This window comes from Pieris brassicae, chromosome 5 (assembly GCF_905147105.1).
Source record: "Pieris brassicae chromosome 5, ilPieBrab1.1, whole genome shotgun sequence".
Lineage (NCBI taxonomy): Eukaryota > Metazoa > Arthropoda > Insecta > Lepidoptera > Pieridae > Pieris > Pieris brassicae.
This window is the reverse complement of record NC_059669.1, coordinates 11,476,871-11,496,880: the sequence shown is the minus strand read 5'-3', so window position 1 is coordinate 11,496,880 and position 20,010 is coordinate 11,476,871. Positions and strand designations below refer to the sequence as shown.

The 20,010-nt window shown below is 35.1% G+C and overlaps 1 protein-coding gene across 2 annotated transcripts; it reads right to left on the bottom strand.

Moving 5' to 3' along the window:
- Positions 1–1,782: 1,782 nt before the first annotated feature.
- Positions 1,783–15,759, bottom strand: LOC123709591. Of its 2 annotated transcripts, none has more exons than XM_045661017.1 (5): positions 15,371–15,759; positions 14,219–14,405; positions 3,875–3,980; positions 2,622–2,766; positions 1,783–2,519 (listed from the first exon to the last, which is right to left on the bottom strand). In XM_045661017.1, the coding sequence occupies exons 1-5, from the start codon at positions 15,558–15,560 to the stop codon at positions 2,197–2,199; spliced, it is 951 nt and encodes a 316-aa protein (XP_045516973.1). In that variant the 5' UTR covers positions 15,561–15,759; the 3' UTR covers positions 1,783–2,196. The 2 variants fall into 2 exon arrangements, with proteins under 2 accessions (XP_045516973.1, XP_045516972.1); XM_045661016.1 differs by having other exon boundaries at positions 3,851–3,980; positions 15,371–15,758.
- Positions 15,760–20,010: the final 4,251 nt, after the last annotated feature.

Genomic DNA, 20,010 nt, shown 5'->3' with positions numbered 1-20,010 from the left:
CGAAATATCAGCTGAAGATGTCGCCAAAGCGGTATACGAAGGTTGGATTTCCCGTTTCGGTTGTCCTGTAACAATAACAACGGACCAAGGACGCCAATTTGAAAGCAGAGTATTTGCATCTCTTTCTCGCTTACTAGGAATCGAAAAAACGCGTACAACTTCATACCACGCACAGTGTAACGGTATCATCGAACGATGGCACCGTGTCCTTAAAGCCGCATTAAAAGCAAGACTACAGACCGCAAGAAGCTGGATCAACGAGCTCCCAACCGTCCTACTCGGATTACGCGCCGCTATGCGAAGTGACACCGGCGTAAGCGCCGCCCAACTTACCTACGGATGCAACATACGCTTACCCGGTGATTTGTTATCAACGACCTGCAATGACGTCATCATGGACTCTGGCTACATCGATCAGCTGCGCGACGCAATACGTAACCTGCAACCAATGCCGAGTCAACCACACAGCAACACAAAACCCATATTCGTTCACCGCGACCTGCAATCATGTGAATACGTATTCGTACGCATAGACGCCGTAAAGAAGCCATTACAAGCACCTTACGACGGACCCTATCGCGTGCTGAAACGAGACAGCAAGATATTCACGCTGCAGTTACCTAACCGTGAAATGAATATCTCTATCGACAGACTCAAACCTGCCTACACTATCGCCGAGCTAGATGTGCCTACTGATACAACAACGAGTACCTGCAACAAGCAAAACACATCAAGTGCGAGCGAACTACATGAACCATCAAATAGCCTGAAACATCAAAATGACAACAACCTGAAACAACAAGACACTGGGAACACCTCAATACCTACAAGAACAACTCGCCGAGGCCGCGTTATACGCCTGCCGGTACGCTTCGCTAGAGGGGGAATCCTGTAGGTGATTAGTACGTGTCGTCATGAAACAATAATTGTTCTGAAAAGAACAGTTAATTGCGTTACCGTTAGGACAACTTTTTGCCGCGCCTCGATTTTATTGTCTACGCACCCTTCGCATCTTGGTACCACATGTTTACCACTAGTGGCCAGGTAGGATAATTTTTGTATATAAATCTACAGTTTTTAAAAATTAAACACATTCCACATTCCATCTTCACCTCTTCTCAACGAATTATTAGGAAGTTTTATTTTAACCAAATAAGGACCAATCAACATAAACCAAAACTCCCTAAAGTAGCAATAAAAATAAAAAGATTTTTTACTTTTTTTTATTAAATAAAGTTACAAATGTAAAAAAGCCAGCTACTTTCTAGTTTCCACGATGCTTTTAATATTTTATTTTTTATAGGACGGGGCAAACGGGCAGGAAACTCATCTGATGTTAAGTGATATAGAGTTAGACACGCTCAATGCCAGAGAGTACTCGTGTGTGCATTGCCGGCCTTTTAATAATCGTGATCTTTTCTTGAAAGACTCTAGTTTTGAAAGTCGGACGTTTTAAGGAATGCGTTCCCTTTCTTCTGCAATGATTCTTTTTAGCTCCCTGATATTTTGTGGAGCACGTTGCTCTGTTACTCGTCTCTTTAGAACATCGCAGACGTGCTCAATTGGTTTGAGGTCAGGACTTGGAGCTGGCCAATCTAAACGGCGGATTCCAACTTCTAACATACGCATTCACGTCGCCAAAACGGTGCGGGCGAGAATCTTCCTTAAAATACTATGTTGATGACAATAGACAAAAAAATTACAACATGTTTTTTTTTAATTCTAGAAATATGAATGACGTTCAATATTTTTTTTATGTTACTCGGGGACAGAAAAAAGACATTTTAATTCACCTTAACTTTATTTTTTCTATTTTCCATAACAATAACACTAATAAATAAAACAATATAAGGAATGTGGTTTAAACCGGACGAACGATGATAAAATTTAAACAGAAGTAAATAAATAATTCTTATAATGTACTATAGTGACTAATGTTACAATTATTTCGTTTATTTTAAAGCGCCATCTCTCCGCCCAAAATACATTACAAGGCACAGACATATCACAGGTTTAACGTCTAAATAATTAGTTACGATAAAATATAATTACACAATAAGTAGGTTCTAAATTATTTACAACAATTCACGATGAAGATTACATTAAATGCAATGTACAGCGTAAAATTAAATCTGTGCACGTCACCGCTAGATGGCGCCAATTCGACCTAAGCTTTGGTGTCGCACGCCGACGTCGCTAGAAGCCGGGTCGAGCCTCTCGAAATCGTAAACCGGTCGGTCGGTCTTCTAAACACGGAACTTGGACTAAATTGAAATAGATGTGACCCATGAGGTGCGACGCGGAGGTATTCGTCGCTTTGAGGCATTCGAAGAGCATGTCGTCGCATTTACAGTGAGATTTGCTATACAGAGAGTTGTTGGTGAGGTTATATCGTCTCGAGAAGGCGCGCACCTTGGTCGGGCAGAGGTCGTGCGTGCGACAACACCGGTCCAAGGCTCGGTCCGCGCCCAAGTCGTGGTAGTCGGTCGCTATGTCGCCCGTGCCGCACCATTTTGTACCTGCAACCGACTGAATTATCTAACAGGAAATAAATTCCCCACTTTCATTGGCCGTGAGACTAAATGTACGAGTGTAAAGGTGTTTAAAGGCGCGTAAGATACCTGGTATGATTCCCTGTAGAAGAGAAAGTGGACTTCCGCCCAACAAGCCGGCGTGGGCGCCACCGGCCCGGAGGCGAGCCTGAGCGTCGTTCTCTTCCATCCAGATTGACTCTCTGCTATTGTCACCGGCTTCCGCTCCCTCAATCTGAAGCAATAGTGTTTGTTAATCAGTCCTCCAAATAAATAAACAGATAAAGTTAAAAATAACTTTCAACATATATATAAACTTGTGTCTTCAGATACAAGCTTAAGCTTTGTTTCTAACAAAAATCTGTCTGCTCTATAGTCATAACATCCGCATCAATAAGTTAATCCATCAGAATTTATAAACAGTTAGACAGCAAAATTAGTAAAATAAATTAATTTGCAAACTCAACAATCATTACCTAATGCATAGGGCCTCTCAGCAACGTTATAATTTATAAGTAATCATAAACGGAATCGTTCACAGAAAATTGTTCGATCATCAATTTCATGTAGGTTAGTTTATTCGACCGTGAACTTTTATCTTTCATCTTGCACAATCACGAGAAATCATAAACGTCAACCAACATATCAAGGACCCAAAAAAAATTAGGAAATATGTAAATTATTTACATAAATCTGTGTCTCAATTAAATATATAATAAGGACTTGCGTAAAATAATATTCCATTCTTCTATCTAAAATAAGAAGCACACAAGCACGTTTACTTATAATCTTTTAATGGATTGTTGATCGTAATTTTTAAAACTCCCTTACTCCCCAGTCCTAAGCATTTATACATTAAATGCCATTTTTCTATTATCTTTTCCCCATTGTCCGATCAAAGCTTCATAAAACTACTATACAATGCGATTACTATCGAGTGTCGTGGTGTCTCTACACAGAAGTGGTCGATGGTGTTAAGATAATAGTGCATTGTTCTCTTTACAACAGATATTCTTAAGAAAGTCGGGTAAGTGCAAAGTTAAATAAAAATGTTTCATTTGAGAAATATAATAAAAGTATAGTATATTGTAAGTAATAAAATAGAAATTAATTTTATCTAGTCGTGACGTTTATACCATGCACACAGCGAAATGAAAATGATGTTATGATTGGGAAATGTTATCATTATTTCAATACATTATTGTTGGTAAAACTTAATGTCTGCCTACCAAAAGACATACAATCCATAGCCATTTATTAGCCAGGTTAGGTTAGTCTATGTTATACATGTGTATTATGCACTGATATCTACTTGTTACCTGATCGTAGAGCCGTGAAGTTACCTGCTGACACTGGCCCATCAGCTTGGTCATCTGACGGAAGGTGATGCCGAGAGGACGGTTGATTCTGCTCAGCTGACGAAGCAGTCGGCTCGTATCTTCTTCATCGCTGAAAATATTCATAAAGGATTCATTAGATATTAATGATTAATGTTTCTAGAAGTTACTTTTTAGTTTATTTGTAGATAAATCCGACCAAATAAATCATTGGCTCTGCATCTGTTCCATAAACATTTGTCAATCTATTAGGCAAGTAAGTTATTATCAGCCTCCCTGACAGCCAGCCTGACACATTATTCTTGTGCAAGCCGGTTTCCTCAAGGTGTTTTCCTTCATCGTTCAAGCCAATGTTAAATGTATACATAGAAAAAAGTCCATCGGTGCACAGCCGGGCTCGAACCTAGGACCTCATGGATGAGAGTCTTACGTTGAAACCACTAAGCCAACAATGCTGCTTATTTTAATTTTTTACATCAGACCAAACCCAAACCCAAACCCGAGACTGTTTTTAACATATTACATTTATCGAGTATTGCCCAACTCAGCCATTAGCGGTGGATGTCTATTTATAAAAATAATTGTTTTATCGATTCCTTTATTGAATATGAATGCGATACGAGCTATTAATGTCGACTATTCGTGCTAGTGTTATTCGTCGGTCAAATAGAAATACATATCTATTCATTCTATACCAAGGAACTGTAGTGCAAGACTACTTTAATACAAACATTGCTACGTAATTCGGAGCTGGTATTGATCCAACTAAAAACTTTTCCTTTTCACCATTATTCATTATAATGGTAAATTAACTACATATTGTCGAACACAAAAATATATTGTATCATAAGTTAGGTTAGGTGTTTTAGGAACTTGGAAAATTGTTGACCTCGATGTCACAGTAATTGTGATGTGTGATTTTAAACAGCTTTTTACTACATAGTTAATTATCAAAGGGAAATACACGAAATACGAACACATTTCTTCGTTAGTTTCATTCATATTTTAATAAGGCAAGTTTGACCAGCGCTTACAAATTAAATTTTCTTTCGGGAACACACTAAACGACACACGGCAGCACAGTAATGCGGCCGGTATGGACAAGTTTTATCACTAAATTTAGTAATAAAATTAATTAAAGGTATTCCGATAAAGGACTATAAATGCAATGGACGTTTTGTTTTGAACATCAAGTCAGGGCACTGAATTTCTTTAAGAATTAAGACGCGTTCTGTCGGATATAACTTTAACAGTAATGTACAGAACATTATCGTTACAGTAATGTACAAGAAAAAAAATATTCAAATTTGCTCAATTCTCATTTTATATAATTCCCTTGCTTACAATTTCCTAATAGATAAAAGTTGAATGAGGCATGCAATAAATAACAGCGAATAATTGAAGGTCGAATATCGAAGGCCGCTGACATTATTGACATTATTGTTCAATTTTTAAATATATATAATAAAAATATTTGTGTCGTAGGAATTGTTATTATAATGTCGACTTGCTGATATTGTTGTTTTATTTATTATCAGTATTTAAAATTTCATTACACTGAGTAACTGTGTATCTGTAAAATTAATGGATTGGTGTATAATAATCATTATGTTAGAAGTGTTTTTATATGTATTAAGTTTATGAAATTGCATTTAGGCTATGAACAGATAATTTATATTATAATCCATATTCTTGATTTAGTTTTTTTGTTTATTAAACGATGTTGCGTAAAGTTTTTCTTTTTCATTAACTCTACTAATGCAACTATAAAAATCTCGTATACAATAATTCACTACAAAGAACAGAGCTACAGTTGACGCACTTTGTCCACCTCTTTACATCGGTATATCAAAAGAATTTCCAAGCACCCAAAAAACACAAAGACCTAAAGTGTGACAATTCAGTGTTTGTGAATTTTGAAGAAAGTCATAAATCTGGCGTTGCATAACGTTGGGTCGAAGGGTCACTGCACATCCGGGTCACATCATTATGTGGCCATCATTACACTACATCGGATGTACTTGACATACAAATGATGCGATTGGCTTTAGTCAAAATCTAAAGAGCATTTTGTCGCTTAAGAGCAGCGTTTGGCGAACGGCCAAAGAGTACAGCACAAATTAAGGACCTTTAGCATAAAGTTGATTCTGTTTACATAATTAAAAAATAAACATAACATATTAATAAGGAAAAACAAGATTACATTAACTGACACAATAGTTAAACTTTAGACAGTTCACTCAACGGATGTCAATTTTTTATTTTGATTGCAGCTACCTTATTCATATAGTATCGGGTAAAAAAATGGCAAAAATGACATATTGTTATTTATAAAAAAAACTTCTGACAAACTTTGTATTGGATAAGCGCCAAATTCTACTATATATACATAATGGGTCTTTCCACTGATAGAGAGATCGCTATTTGTATGTATGTTATCGGTCGATAGATTAATAATACATACTTAATTAAAGTTATAAAATCCGTGGAAAGCAAAATAGCTCTGATATAAATAAATTGCTTACAAAAAACGAATTGTTATCACATCGACTTTCCCCGACTTTCCATTTCAACAGATATATTGTCGTCCGGAAGTGTTACTTCCTAGCAAGGACACGTCGCAAAGTGTATTCTTTTCATTTGCCATCCATTCGTTACATTTTACTGCACAATTATAATCAAAGTATTAGTTACAAATCTTCATTAAACATTATCTTAGCTAATTAAAACTCGCTGGATATGAACATTTTAATCCAAATTAAATAACCACCCAATGGACAGTTTCTCGGTTTTTTTAATGTAACTGTGGGGGGATATCGCCGCCCATAGAGGTGCATTGCCAGAGGGCTCGCAAGTGCGTTGTAGGCCTTTTAAGAATTGGTCAGCTCGCACTTGTCTTGAAGGAGCCTAAGTCGAATTGGTTCGAAAATACATCGGTCGGCAGTTCCACATAGTAGTAGTAGGCGTTTCTTTTAAAGATGTATGGCAAAAAGACTTATTATTCCTGAACTGAAGACTTCCTGGCTATGGAGGCTGTAAGCACTTAAAGCAATAGCCGATTTTACTTTTCCTCCTGCCTCCTTTAGAATGATGTTAGCATAGTCATCCCTCTGGGGTTGCGGGGTCAAATTGAGGACGATTCAATAAACGAAAAGTTTCCTCAATGAAAGATGAATGGATCTGATCCGCATATCCACAATAGCTCGACACTCGCGACAAATGCACAACAATAGGTAATGCACGCTGAACCTAGCTCCTCTCTCGATCTAGACCGTATAATGTTCCTAGATTATGTACCGAGATATTTTACCAAACCAAACATTTTAGACTATAATTGCATTTGGAAATAGGTATCGGTTCCCTTATTTATTTGACTTCAAGTATTCCCACACTTCCAATATTTACACAATACATAAAAACCAACAAGTAATAAAATATATTATGAGCAATGATAAAATAATGCATGATTATTAAAGGTTCTTCTACTGATCACGTGTACATGTTTTTATTTTATTTTTTCATGCGATACAGTACGTACATAAACGTACATTTTCTTGCAGATACTCCGAGAAAACTAAGATTTTGATACCACTTCATAACGCAACCTACTTTAATAAATTTCCAACCCAACTCAAAGATCTACAATTTAATCAAATTTACCACGTTGGACTATGCAATTGATTGTCAATTAATAGAATATATAATGGTATCTATCGTAACCTGTTATAATAATTTTATTAAGATTTCATTGCCTTGACTTCATACATAATTTAAAGCGCTGTGTAGTAGTGATTTTATGAATGAATTTTCGACCCGACCCGACCCGAATAACGACCTCCACCAACGGGAAACCGATCTTTCCATAGCATAAAGACTTCCATTATAGGTACATGATATGTCATGCAGTCGAAGTTGGGGTTTAAGCTCCGTATGGAAAATGTGCTACCCGTCTCAAAGCAAGCAAAAGCTGTTAAGTGACTGCTTAAATATTCATAGACAATAAATGAGGTAAGCTGTAGGTTTTTATGTAATCTATGCAAACGAGAACTTTGTGGGTCGTGTTAAACAAACTGATGAAACCGCTTCTGGGCAAAATATTATTTTTACGTAATAAATAGACGTTCATGCCTTTGCCAAAAACGGCAATTAATCGCTTTGAATATATATAAATATTTAGAAATCAACTACCAAAAGGTGCTGTGTTTGCATTAAACGACCAAGTGTTTTATGAATTGAACACATGAAAATCAATTACATATCCAAACAGACACAGAAATGTGTCTGCATGGGAACATATATTTCTTTGCGTAGTTACACTAATACCAAACTGAATTAAATCCATCCAATCATTATAGGCTATAGTTTTTAGCTTAACCTTCGAAAAAGCGTACAACTTATATAATCTAAAAGGAGAAACACGAGGTTTGTAAAAAAGACAATTCATTTGTAAGGTGCTAAATGCGATAATTCAATAATACAACGAAACCATTGTAGTTCATTGGGTCAATTATTTAAGGCTGGTTTAATACGAGCGAGAAAGTCGTCGCGTTTTATACTGTTTTATGTTTTAATAAATACTTTTTGTTATAATAGATAGATATAGGAGTAAAAGATAGACTTTTCTTAGGCAAAACGAAAATAAGCATAATAAAGAAAATCCCTCTTTTTGTTATAAATTTAAATTAAACTAGCGAACTGGCAATAAACAATGTTCCTAACTTAATATTATTAATTTGTGCTCATTTTCAATTGCCATATAAGATATATAAAGTATATATCACACATTAATTGAAAGTTTGCTTAATTAGCCGTTACTAGAAAGTGGAGAAATGTGAGTGTCACTTGTAGAAATTGTTTCTCAATAGACCTAGTTAATTACCTATTTGTAACTAGACGATAGAAGATAATACAATTCTTTAGATTAATTTTTATTAATTATTTTTGCTATTATTGATTCACAATGGTTGTAAATTCTGGATGTTTTAATTTGAATATATTTTAAATAGACCATAGAGTACATAACTCTGAATAGAAACATTATCATGTTACACGAAACTTTAACGTTAGACTTTTTAAACGGTCCGCAGAAAAGTTATAGAGACTAACAAGAGAGTTCTACCAGCCCTAACTTCAAAAAGCCTCTACCTTAGTCAAAATTGACCATTTCACTACCTTCACGTAAGGTGAAAATTTTATTGATATTTTCTATTTTAGAAATGTTCTTATACTTTTTTCACTGATTCGCATATTTTAATTCTATTTACGCTAGTATCAGATCACATATATTAATGTTTGTGAAAATAATTGTTAATACACGTTAGTAAAGAGATTAGTATATGAAGAAACCTACATAATAAGTTGAATTTTAATAACTACGTATGTTTGACCATTCTTCTATGAGGCTATTAACGTTAATAATAGATTACAAATAAACAAGTTTCCACAATATTAATGCTCGTTTAGATTGCTATTGATCCTTGGGCTACATACAGTTTGGTAACCCCTCTTCTCTAGTCTCTCTGTAGATTGTTTCGAAATGTAAGACAAAGCTGTTTAAAATACGAAATTAGGCTTACTAGTAAGAACGCTAACAAGAAATGTTTCATATAATAATTTCATAAAGCAAAAATGCTACCACAAACTGGTTGAAGTACGAAATTCGTGAAGTTCATGGAACATTCACCGTTAAATTTACTAAGAGTTTATATTCCTTGTTTTATTCGAGTTCCTTGTTTGTTCAGAGAGTACCACATGGGGGTACCACACGCTTCTGCCGGACGCACAGGTTGCCCTTCGTATTCTTGGGCGTGACTCTACGCTAAAAGGCCAGCAAGGAACTCCCGAGCTCTTTGGTATTATGAGTGTCTAAGATCGGTGGTATCACTTAACATCAGATGAACTTCCTGCCCGTTTGTCCCCTGTCCTATAAGCGCGCTGCAATATATTTCTAATAAGAAATAAAGAATACATATCCTTCCGAATATAGAGAGCTTCACATAGTAGAAAATTACGACGTCAAACTTAAAATTGTGATATTAATAATACTTTGTTATTGTAGTTTTGCCTGTCAGACAAGACCGAGAACCGACGGGTTCACGTGCTGTTATTCGTTTGACGTAATTTATGTCTCGCGAGGACGATTTGCCGATTTGCTGGACGATTCATACAATGTTTTTTGTAATGTGTTTGACGTGACGTAGCTGACGTAACGTCAGGTAATTTAAACACAGAAAATCTATAAAAGAGTGAATAAGGGACTCAATTCAACTACTGAAAGCTATCTCTATATCCAAAAAAATCGTTGGCTCTGGCCACAGATTTCTGTATCAGTTTCCTGATCATTTATTTTTTGTCTAATCGTGCGTAGATCGTGAAACTTCTATGCTTGACACACGAAGTCGTTTTTTTTATTTAAGGCATTCCGGTTTCCTCACGATGTTTTCTTCGCCGTACGAGCGAGTGTTAATTGGAAGACAGAAAGTCTATTGGTGCACAACCTTACTTTACCTCGCCTTACTATATTTATTCACCACACTTTAAATGGATTATGTGCTATAGATACTAAACACATAATTAATCTTATCCGTTATTTTACACTAACAGGTGGTAATTAATAATTATATCTCTCTAATTAGCGTAATAACGTAACAATAATGATTGATTCTACATAATTTACAAATTATACAACTGTAACAAAAAAATTGGGTCAAACATCGTCTAGGTTATTTATTATTCATATAAGAACTGCAATTAAGAATAATGTACCTTACATTTGTATAAACACTAACTTGTTGTAGTAATGTCCATCTTTACACAAACAAATAGGTTTTCATTATCACCTCTTCCACCAATATAAAATAGTTGAATTATATTGTATTTTAAATTAATAGCAAAATTGTTAGCGAAAAAATTAACGGTAGTATTGCATAGTGACAATCTTGCGCATATTCCGATGCGGCAATTGTTCAATGATTGAATCAATGATCATGCCCCTCCCTCTTCTCCCTTTTGTGCCTCTTCTCTTCTACATACACAACAATTCCACGGTTTTAGAAGAACGCTTTTGAGAAATACTCATATTGTTTTATAATGCAGTTATCAGTCGCTGTCTCTCGTATGCGTCTGTGTTGTATTTAATCCAAATACGATATTAAATTTTAATATACGTAATACATGCTTTTTTACATTTAGGCGTATATATTAGTTATATTGATGACATTACAAATGAAGCTCATAACTGACATATCAGATAGTCAGCTTTGTGCTTGATTAAAATATCACATCTATTTCCGTAGCACAAAGGTGTATAAATAGACAAAGTAAATAGGCCAGTCTAAATGAAGCCTGCACCCTCCGCCCTTGACCTGTATGCAGCAATTGTAAATCCAACCGGGAGAAATATCAAAATTTTCCGGACCCTATACGCAAAGAGCGACTCGTTATTACCGAATAAAAAGTATTCATCAAGAAAATGTATAAGTAATACCACCATTACTAATGTGTGGTACATATGCATGCACTTTGCCGGTTCCAAAATATGTGTACTAATATTTTTAATTGATTTACAATTAATACAGTTTTAAAATTTTACGTATAATGTATTTTTGAACGTATTAATATGCTTTGATTTTCACATCAGTAGAAAAAGTTCGTCCATATCGCCCTTGACTTGATAAAGTTATTGTCACCGTTCCTGGCTGAAGTCCAGACTGCGGAGCCTAGAGGATAACAGACTATTAATGATACCGCAACACTACTGTACGAGGATTTACATCCTTGCGCTTTTCCGGTTATTTAGTAAATTCATAAGTAGTTTTTTTAAATATATTTACATAGTGTAATAGTCGTCACCTGCATGCAACCTGAATGCATATATATACTACAATAATTATGCATTTTTATGTAATCAAAAGAAGTTTAATTTTAAATCTTAGCAAATAGTACACGTAATGTAATATTTAGTACTATTTAGCGTCATATGTGAGGCTTTATTGGGAGGCTTTCTTTATACAGCGCTAAATTTGGCTCCAACTGATTCTCATCGATACAACTGTTAAACAGATTACTTAACAGGTTTACAACATTTTCAGAGAGTTTTAAAACGTTAAAAACTGAAAAAAGCGAAAAAATATAATATCGCAAATTGGAGTAAGGCTTATAAAACGGCTATAAAAATGAAAATCTTTTTAAAGCTACGATGCATAACAACGTGCATAGGCAGAACTGGCAACGTGATCGGTTAACGAGTAGTGTCGCATTCTTCCATTATGCACTTCAGAGAAGCCAATATAAAGTACGTAACTACTGCACATTGCAATCACTAATGAGATTAATGTGTTCTGCCTTTTATGTCTGTATTTCCGCAAGTTTGTTGAAAAACCAATACAGCGGCCTTTCAAAGGAATAATATAAATGCTTTATGGAAAGTGCTGTTGGAGATAACTACTAGAATTTAAGACAATCAAAATAATTAAAAATTAGTTTTAGTAAAGTTATTAGTTAAGTGTGTGATGATTACCAAATCATTAGTTGAAAAAAATTAAAGTCAAGCGACGTTCTTGGACTTTCGACCATGACACGACTCTGCATAGTACTACTGAGTTTGCGAAAATTATTAATTGTATAATTTTATTTATCCAAAACAATATCAATTAATCTTCCTGCAAATGTGTTCATGTGAGACGGGTCAGTGGTCTTCCTAACAAGTTCATTGAAGATGAAACCAACAGTTTTGCCCGACAACGGCCATTTATTTGGCCGACATCCGTCAATGAACTTCGTATTGTCATTCGGAAGATTTGACAAAGGATGTTCTTATTACTTCTTACAGTTACAGGAAAGAGAGGGGAGATTTCGCCTCTCACATTTAAATGTACGTTAGTCAATTGATAGTAAAAGCAAAGGTATGACATAATAGTTCACGATCAATTGAAGCCTCTTATTATGTTTGGGTCTCTTTATTACTTGCTTCATACTTGTTACATAAAAATATGTATAACCAAAACAATGAAAAATATTTAAAATTAAAATAAATAGATTTTTTTCAACTCTTGTAAGGTGAAGGATACCACTAGGCTCATCTTGAAAGTTAGAGTGAAATGTTAAGAGGACGTCGTTGTCTTTTTTACGTTTTTATTTAGTTTTGCGTTGTACACAATCTTTTCTACAACTCCAAAAATATCTCGTTTGGTTGTTAGGAGCTCATGTTAAATTCGACATTGAAAATCCTTAAACTTAGGTCTACATACTCTGTTGATAGTATCTCTATTATCATAGGAAAATACAAAAAAATACTATAAACTTATTTCATAAAGATTACAATGTCAAGTGCACGCAATAGTAAATTGCGACAGTGAAATGATAGGTAAAATTGAAAACTGGTTGCGTGCGCAATACACTTATGTCACATTACGAGATAAATCTTGTCAATGGAAATCACAGGATATTATCTGTTTTTAAGTTATGTTTTCAAGTGATTGTTATTTTATCACGGAACATAAAAGTTAAACATATAGAAGTGTCCGCTTGCGCTTATGAACACAGTAGAAAATATGAGTAACAAATCTTGGTTTTCTTGCCGACCCTGACTTGAATGATCTATTGAGTGTGTAAGACGTTGTATCTTTACACGTATGGAATATAAAACAGATTAAGTCTCAACCTTGAATGTAATAGGCAGCTAAATAATTCAGCGCGTCCTTGCTACACGAGTTCTGACCGTCCTACACCTAAAACGTAAAACTTCTTCATTATCGATAACTCGTACAATATTCACCGCACTTGTCAGTTTATCTAGGAAATTCTTTGTTTATATCTTCATTTCTGTGAAGAGCTTTAGACAACTTTCATACTATTCAATCTACACCTTAGTACTATAGTAGTAGCATTTATTTGAATTAAAAAAAAACAATCGGTTATAAGTAAAAAACCTAGAATCGTTGAGAATATGGTTTTGATTTGAAACATCGCGTTTTATATGAATCATATCAATTATTTAATTGAATGTTCTCGTTGGAAACGGTCTGCAACATGGGGGACCTTACGAAAAGAACATCGCTCAACATATTATCGGGTAAATAATCTATCTATCTATCTACATATGGTGGTGGTGGTAACTCATATTTTTCTATTTTAAAAGAACAATATTTTATATTGGAAGGGGATTTTAGTGTTGTAGCCTATTAAAATATGCGAAGAAGGATTTTGAATCCTGAATCGTAGCAGCTTATAGATACTGTCATACTATCAGGCTTGAATGCGAAGGACAATGATACTTTCAAATAAATTCTATAACATACCATAAAAGCGAGCTTTACTTGATTTATAAAACAATTATAAAGTATGACTCACTAAGTCTCGATGAGCTCGCAGTTCAGCAGTAGCTTCTCCTCCCCCAGCTCCACCACAGCCACAGTCTGGTCGTGGAAATAAATCATACGAAGGGTGTCATTGCTCACGCGACGGCCGGAGTACGGCTTCACACCAGCTTCTTTACGATCTATGCTGTCTGATCGGGCACCCACTGTGCCAACCAATCCTGAAAACAATATGTTACACAATTGTAAAGCAAAGTTAGTTCTACTTAAGTTATAATACACAGTACTATCAAATAAAATAAGCCCTGTTCGTTCTTATTTCATGAATTACTTTATTGTATGCTCTCATTTCTAAATTATAAAAATCCACAGATAAAATTATCTATCAACAGATTCTAGCGAAAATCTAGGTTGCCAAGGATTATCCCATTATTTTAATTAACCACTTACAAAGGCATACAAAGAATTCGTTAGTGAGACCCTTTAGATTAAATTACAGCGCTGCTGCACAAGCAGAAAGCATAATACCTTGTTAAAAATGTTAAGCTTCCGCGAAACTGTTTCCGTTACACCGCTTCACTAATTATGTAATGCTCTGTACTTTTCAGACTACTTTCTGAGCTTGCCAAAATCGATAGACTCCTACAAGTGGCTTTATTAGCTGCAGTATAAATTTATCTATAGATTAAGGGGGACGATAAAAAATTGTCAAATTCATGGGAAAAGTTAAACCATTTGTTCTGTACTTTTTGGCTTGAAAAAAAATGTGGGAATGATAATAATTCTAAACTTAATACTGTAGAGTTATTATTTTGCCATAATGGGTAAATTTAACACGCAACATGATATATAAAAACGTTTTAGCAAATATTATTCATATTTCAAGAATATCTAAATAGTTTTAAAACTTCTTACATTATATTTCATGGTGTTTACAACTTTAAAACGAAAATATAAAATTAAGGATAAAATATCGTGTAATAAAGAACCCAACAACATTGACACAAATAAAAAGTTTTCAGAGGTTTTCCTATGTTATGTGAAAAACTACTTTCGTAGTAAATGTACAACTTATGAGTATGATTTTCATAATGTAACTTAACCGATATTTAAATCTTCATAAAATTTTTGTATAATGCTTATAATATTTATGTAAAATTCAATAGCCAGACCCGTCCAAACCCACCTGCTAATGACCAACTCGCTGGTAAGCTGAAAGTGAAGGGCTTCGCTGAAGCAGTTTGCGGTGATGAAACAGCAATACAACATATCACAATCACTGATAGCAAAGACTTCAAAAGCCCATCCATAGGCGCGCCGCGGTTCAAAGCGTCTCTGGCCGATCGCATCGCGGTGAGAAGCCTACGGAACGACATGCTTAGACCATGACGCGTGCGACTACTCCGGAGCCCTAATGCCGACTGACCGCCGACCGCGACTTTCTTCGTGTGACGTCACGTGGAAATTTCACTTGATACGCGATGCAATGATGCGAAATGTTGATATCGGTCTGCATACTGTTCGTGTCATGTTTGCGATGTTCCTGTGACGCAAGAATTTTTCACAACTGCTCGCGCCATTAATCTCGACAGATTTAAAGTCTGTTGTCTACGAGTATGATCATATAGGCTATGAAGGCCATAAAATCTTTAAAAAAAATGGTCTATAAACTTTTATCTATACTCTGTAGAATATGGAAAATTCGTAAAAAGGGCATTCCAATTTTAAAATGTTTGCACATATTTTTATACCCCATGAACACACATACCATTTAACAAATTACTTTATCAACTAAACTTGGATGAAGTGGGGCAAGGGGCATAGCCGTCGTTGAAAATATATTTTCCTGCAACCATGTAAGGCCTTACAATCGTCACCAAGTTGAAACTTTAGTTTTGTATAATATTTTGAAGATAATTGGATAAAGTATTTCCGAACCAATTCGACTTAGGGTCCTTCAAGAAAAGAGCGTACCAATTCTTGAAAGGCCGGCAACGCACTTGCGAGCCTTCTGGCAATGTGAGTGTCCATGGGCGGCGGTATCGCTTCACATCAGGTGAGCCTCTTGCCCGTTTGCCTGCTATTACATTAAAAAAAACATATCCTTAACTACTGAGTCGTGGAGAAAATTATTGATTATTGTTATAAAGTATAAAGTTATTTTTTTATGCCAGTATTATTTCTTTTTTATCTGCATTCCGTGAACACGATATCACAACACTAGTGATATGCTTTAATTGTTTTATTATAACGTAAATGACACGCTTTTTAACCTAACAGATTTTCAATGATTACAAAAGTTGTTACAAAAAGCTTAACGAGGCAAAGTTGAGAGCAAGTGAAAGTCGTTAATCACTAGTCATCCTTCCATTAATATCAGTTGTGTAACATCGTATGGATAATAAATTATTAATGACGTCGAATTACGGCTATTTTATAACCGACATGAGAAAGTTTTATGCTAGAATTTGTATCATTGCTATTCATATTTAGCGTTAAGCGATTCTCAACCCGATCTTATCTAGCTATTACTACAAAAGCGAATGGCTCAGTTCGTGAAGGATACTGGCTGTTTCAAGTATCTTCATAAACTTACAATAGGCGTGAAAAGGCATGTCGGGAAGCGGAAAAGCCTCTGCTGTAACCGCATCCCGCGTAGGGCAATTGTTAGTGGCGCCTCGAGAGTTTTAGTGGGTATGCACACTAGCAAGTCCCATAAAACCTCCTACGCTGCTTAGTGTAGGAGGTTATATGTATAGTCGCGCAATGGGCAATTTCCCCAAGTAAAAAAAAAAATTAATAATAAATTATTATTTTTACGTCTTCTTTTGCTGCCTTAACTAAGGCTAACAGTACTAAATGTAGAATACGATAGATAAGGGTAAATCTAGACCAAACGAATCGCTAAGTATAACTCTCGCATGTCAAAAATATAGTTGATTTAAGTCAATGAAGTTAAGAGGAGAAGAGAGTACTAGGGAGAAGCTCTATCTCCCAATTATCTATAATGTAAGAGACAAAACTTATTGGATATTAAAATATATAGATGAAGTGCGCAGTTTGTTATATAAGTATATGTAATAGGACTTTTATTGGAAATTTTACGGTAAGAAAAACATACGTAATGATAAAATATTTCTATCATAAACGAATAAAAAAAATGCAATATTGTTTTAAAATATAATTGATCCAACCATAATAGCGGTTTATAGGTACAACGTAAGAGATGCGATCGACGAGTGCAATACCCAAGAGATACACTTTCTTGTGACGTAAAACCAGCACTGGACCACCGGAATTCATCTGGAAATAACAACGATCAGAAAATCTACTTTCAGTTTAAAAAATGTCATGGGATTTTTTGCAGTGGCAATTCTGGTTATCATGTTGTTATCTGGTAGAAGGAACTCTTCTTACAAACATGTGATCCAATAAAATTATTAGTATTACAAATTAAAAAGAAAATATTTCCGCAGCGTCGTTACGCTTTCATGTCAATTCTTTTTAAGTTGAAGCAAATTATTAAACTCGATGTGTGATATAATTTCGAAAACTGTAAGACCTAATATTATTTTCCTGTGTTATATAGGAATGTGTAACACTTGTAAACATTAAAATGTACCTTGTTTTCATTTTTAGACTCTTTAGCGTTAAGACATATCAACGAGTGTGTTCCTCTAAAAGCATGGTTTGCGTCGCATTTATGAGCTGTTGATTCCACAATACTAGTTTTCATTACATCACTCCCATTTTCATTCTAAAAAACATCCTACCATATAAATCTATTTTTATAGATAATTTAAGTCAAGCCTGTTTAGTTTATGCTGAGCCAACGGCAATATGTCCGCGTGATATTCACCCGCCATTTTACTTTCCATTTACCTAATTCTTGTAATTTTTTTCTAAATTGAATGTTAAATCATAGACCCCTTCAATTATGATGAGTAGCTAGTCCAGCCATAAGTTCTGTTACAAATGAAATTTTTAATAGTTTTTTTTATGAAGTAATATAATATTATTAAAGTCTCTGTAAAAAAAAATTCAATTCGAAATGGCCAACTTTGGCTTTTATACAGGCCCTTTGTTTGGCCACGAAATTATGGATTTACGCACTGTTCCCAAGGGAAATTTTGCCACTGCGTGCTCCAAAGATTTTTTAAAAGACTCAATGTCACCGTTTCGTTTAGAGCAGACCGTGTCCTCTCAAACAGACCATAATTTGAAGTCTAAAGGTCTGGGCACGATGAGGGCCAGTCTTCAGCTCTTATAAAGCCTAGAATGTTGGTTTCAAGCCAGTCTTAGGTAAACAAAAAAGCTCGTAACTTGTGACCAGGTGCAGATTCCTGCTGGAAAGTCTACGGTATATTTTTAAAAAGTGTATTGCTGAGAGGTTTCCCAACATGATAGAATACTGTATCTTGATACACTTTGGCTTAAGTTTTCATTCCATTTTCACAAAAATTTAGTTGTGTGACTCCTTGATAATAGACGTCCCACCAAACCATCACTGACGTAGGATGTTGTACCTTTCCGACCACTTGAGCAAATTCTATAGAACTGAGAGCGTACACTTTATCATTTTGCTTAATATAGTGTTCTTCAATCGTGAAATTTTTTTCATCGATAAAGAGGATATTGATGTGCTTTTCACCTGCGTATCGCAACAGAAGGCGTTTTGATCGATTCTCCTCTCTTTAATTGTAAATATTTATTTAGAGCCTTATAAATCGACGGTAAGCAGGTCTTGTTTTATAATACGCGACAGGGTACTAGCGGAATCTTCATTGTCGCGATAAGATTGTTTGCTTCCTAATTATTAGGTTTCGACGAATTCAGGCTTAACAGCATTAACAGCCTTTGTAGTTCTAACGACACGCGTCCGCTCCGATTTTCTGGTCTTTAATCGACGAAGTGTTGTTCTATCTGTTCATAGAACGATATACGAATATACGGCTGATCCAAGCTTTTGAAGTGTCTGGAATATGACCGACGGCTCTATACCCACTTTGTGCTAGGCCATCACTGCAATCCTATTTTCTTTAGCAAAATCGAAAGAAGTTTTTAAAATAATATACGTGTTTAAAATTCAAAATACGTAATTAAATAGTTGAAAAAAAAAGTTTTTATGTAATAGTATTTATGGCCAGACTCATTATGTTGTATGTTTGTTATCACGTTGCTCGACTAGAAGTGTTAATTAATATCTTAATTAACTGTTAGTAAATACGTAGTATAGACATATATAGTAGACTATATTGAATTATTATTTGAAGCTACTCAGAGTAGTCTCGGTATTAATTACTTTAAACACCTTGTAAACAGACCATCCGTAGACCATAGTTTCTAGGTTATCCATAAAATTACTGTAATAAAGTTGCAATGGTTTAACTTCAATGTTTGGCTTAATTCTCATCAATGCTAAGAGTACGCGCTTTTTTGGATAAAAGACCACGTCTGTCACGTTGTGTACAGAACCGTCAGATAGAGGGTTGGTCGAATTCGCGATAACCGTATGGTAACTTCTATCTGTGACCGACCTGAAAGCATGAACAAAACTATTTTCAACGCCTCGGTTAAAAAAAAATTAAGTTGAAAGACCCATTACCGGTAAGTAATGATTTGGCAAGACATATCCCCCGTATTGCACCCATTACATACGTCTGCATATTTAATTTATTATTTTAAAGGCAAATATACAATACATACACCAACCGTTATAACATAGTTAACTACTACTAATAGTCTTTACCTTCAGCAAACGTAAACCATTATAGGTAGAGCATAGATTGCTAACCAAAAAGAAATAATGTTAATTTAGGTATCGAA

Excerpts from the sequence above, each read along its gene's own strand:
- LOC123709591 (XM_045661016.1), bottom strand. The coding sequence starts at position 15,560 with ATGTCGTTCCGTAGGCTTCTCACCGCGATGCGATCGGCCAGAGACGCT. Across the intron at positions 3,981-14,218 it reads TGCGAGCTCATCGAGACTTA|CGATGAAGAAGATACGAGCC; the intron begins GTGAGTCATACT and ends GAATATTTTCAG. Across the intron at positions 2,520-2,621 it reads TCTACAGGGAATCATACCAG|GTACAAAATGGTGCGGCACG; the intron begins GTATCTTACGCG and ends AGTCGGTTGCAG.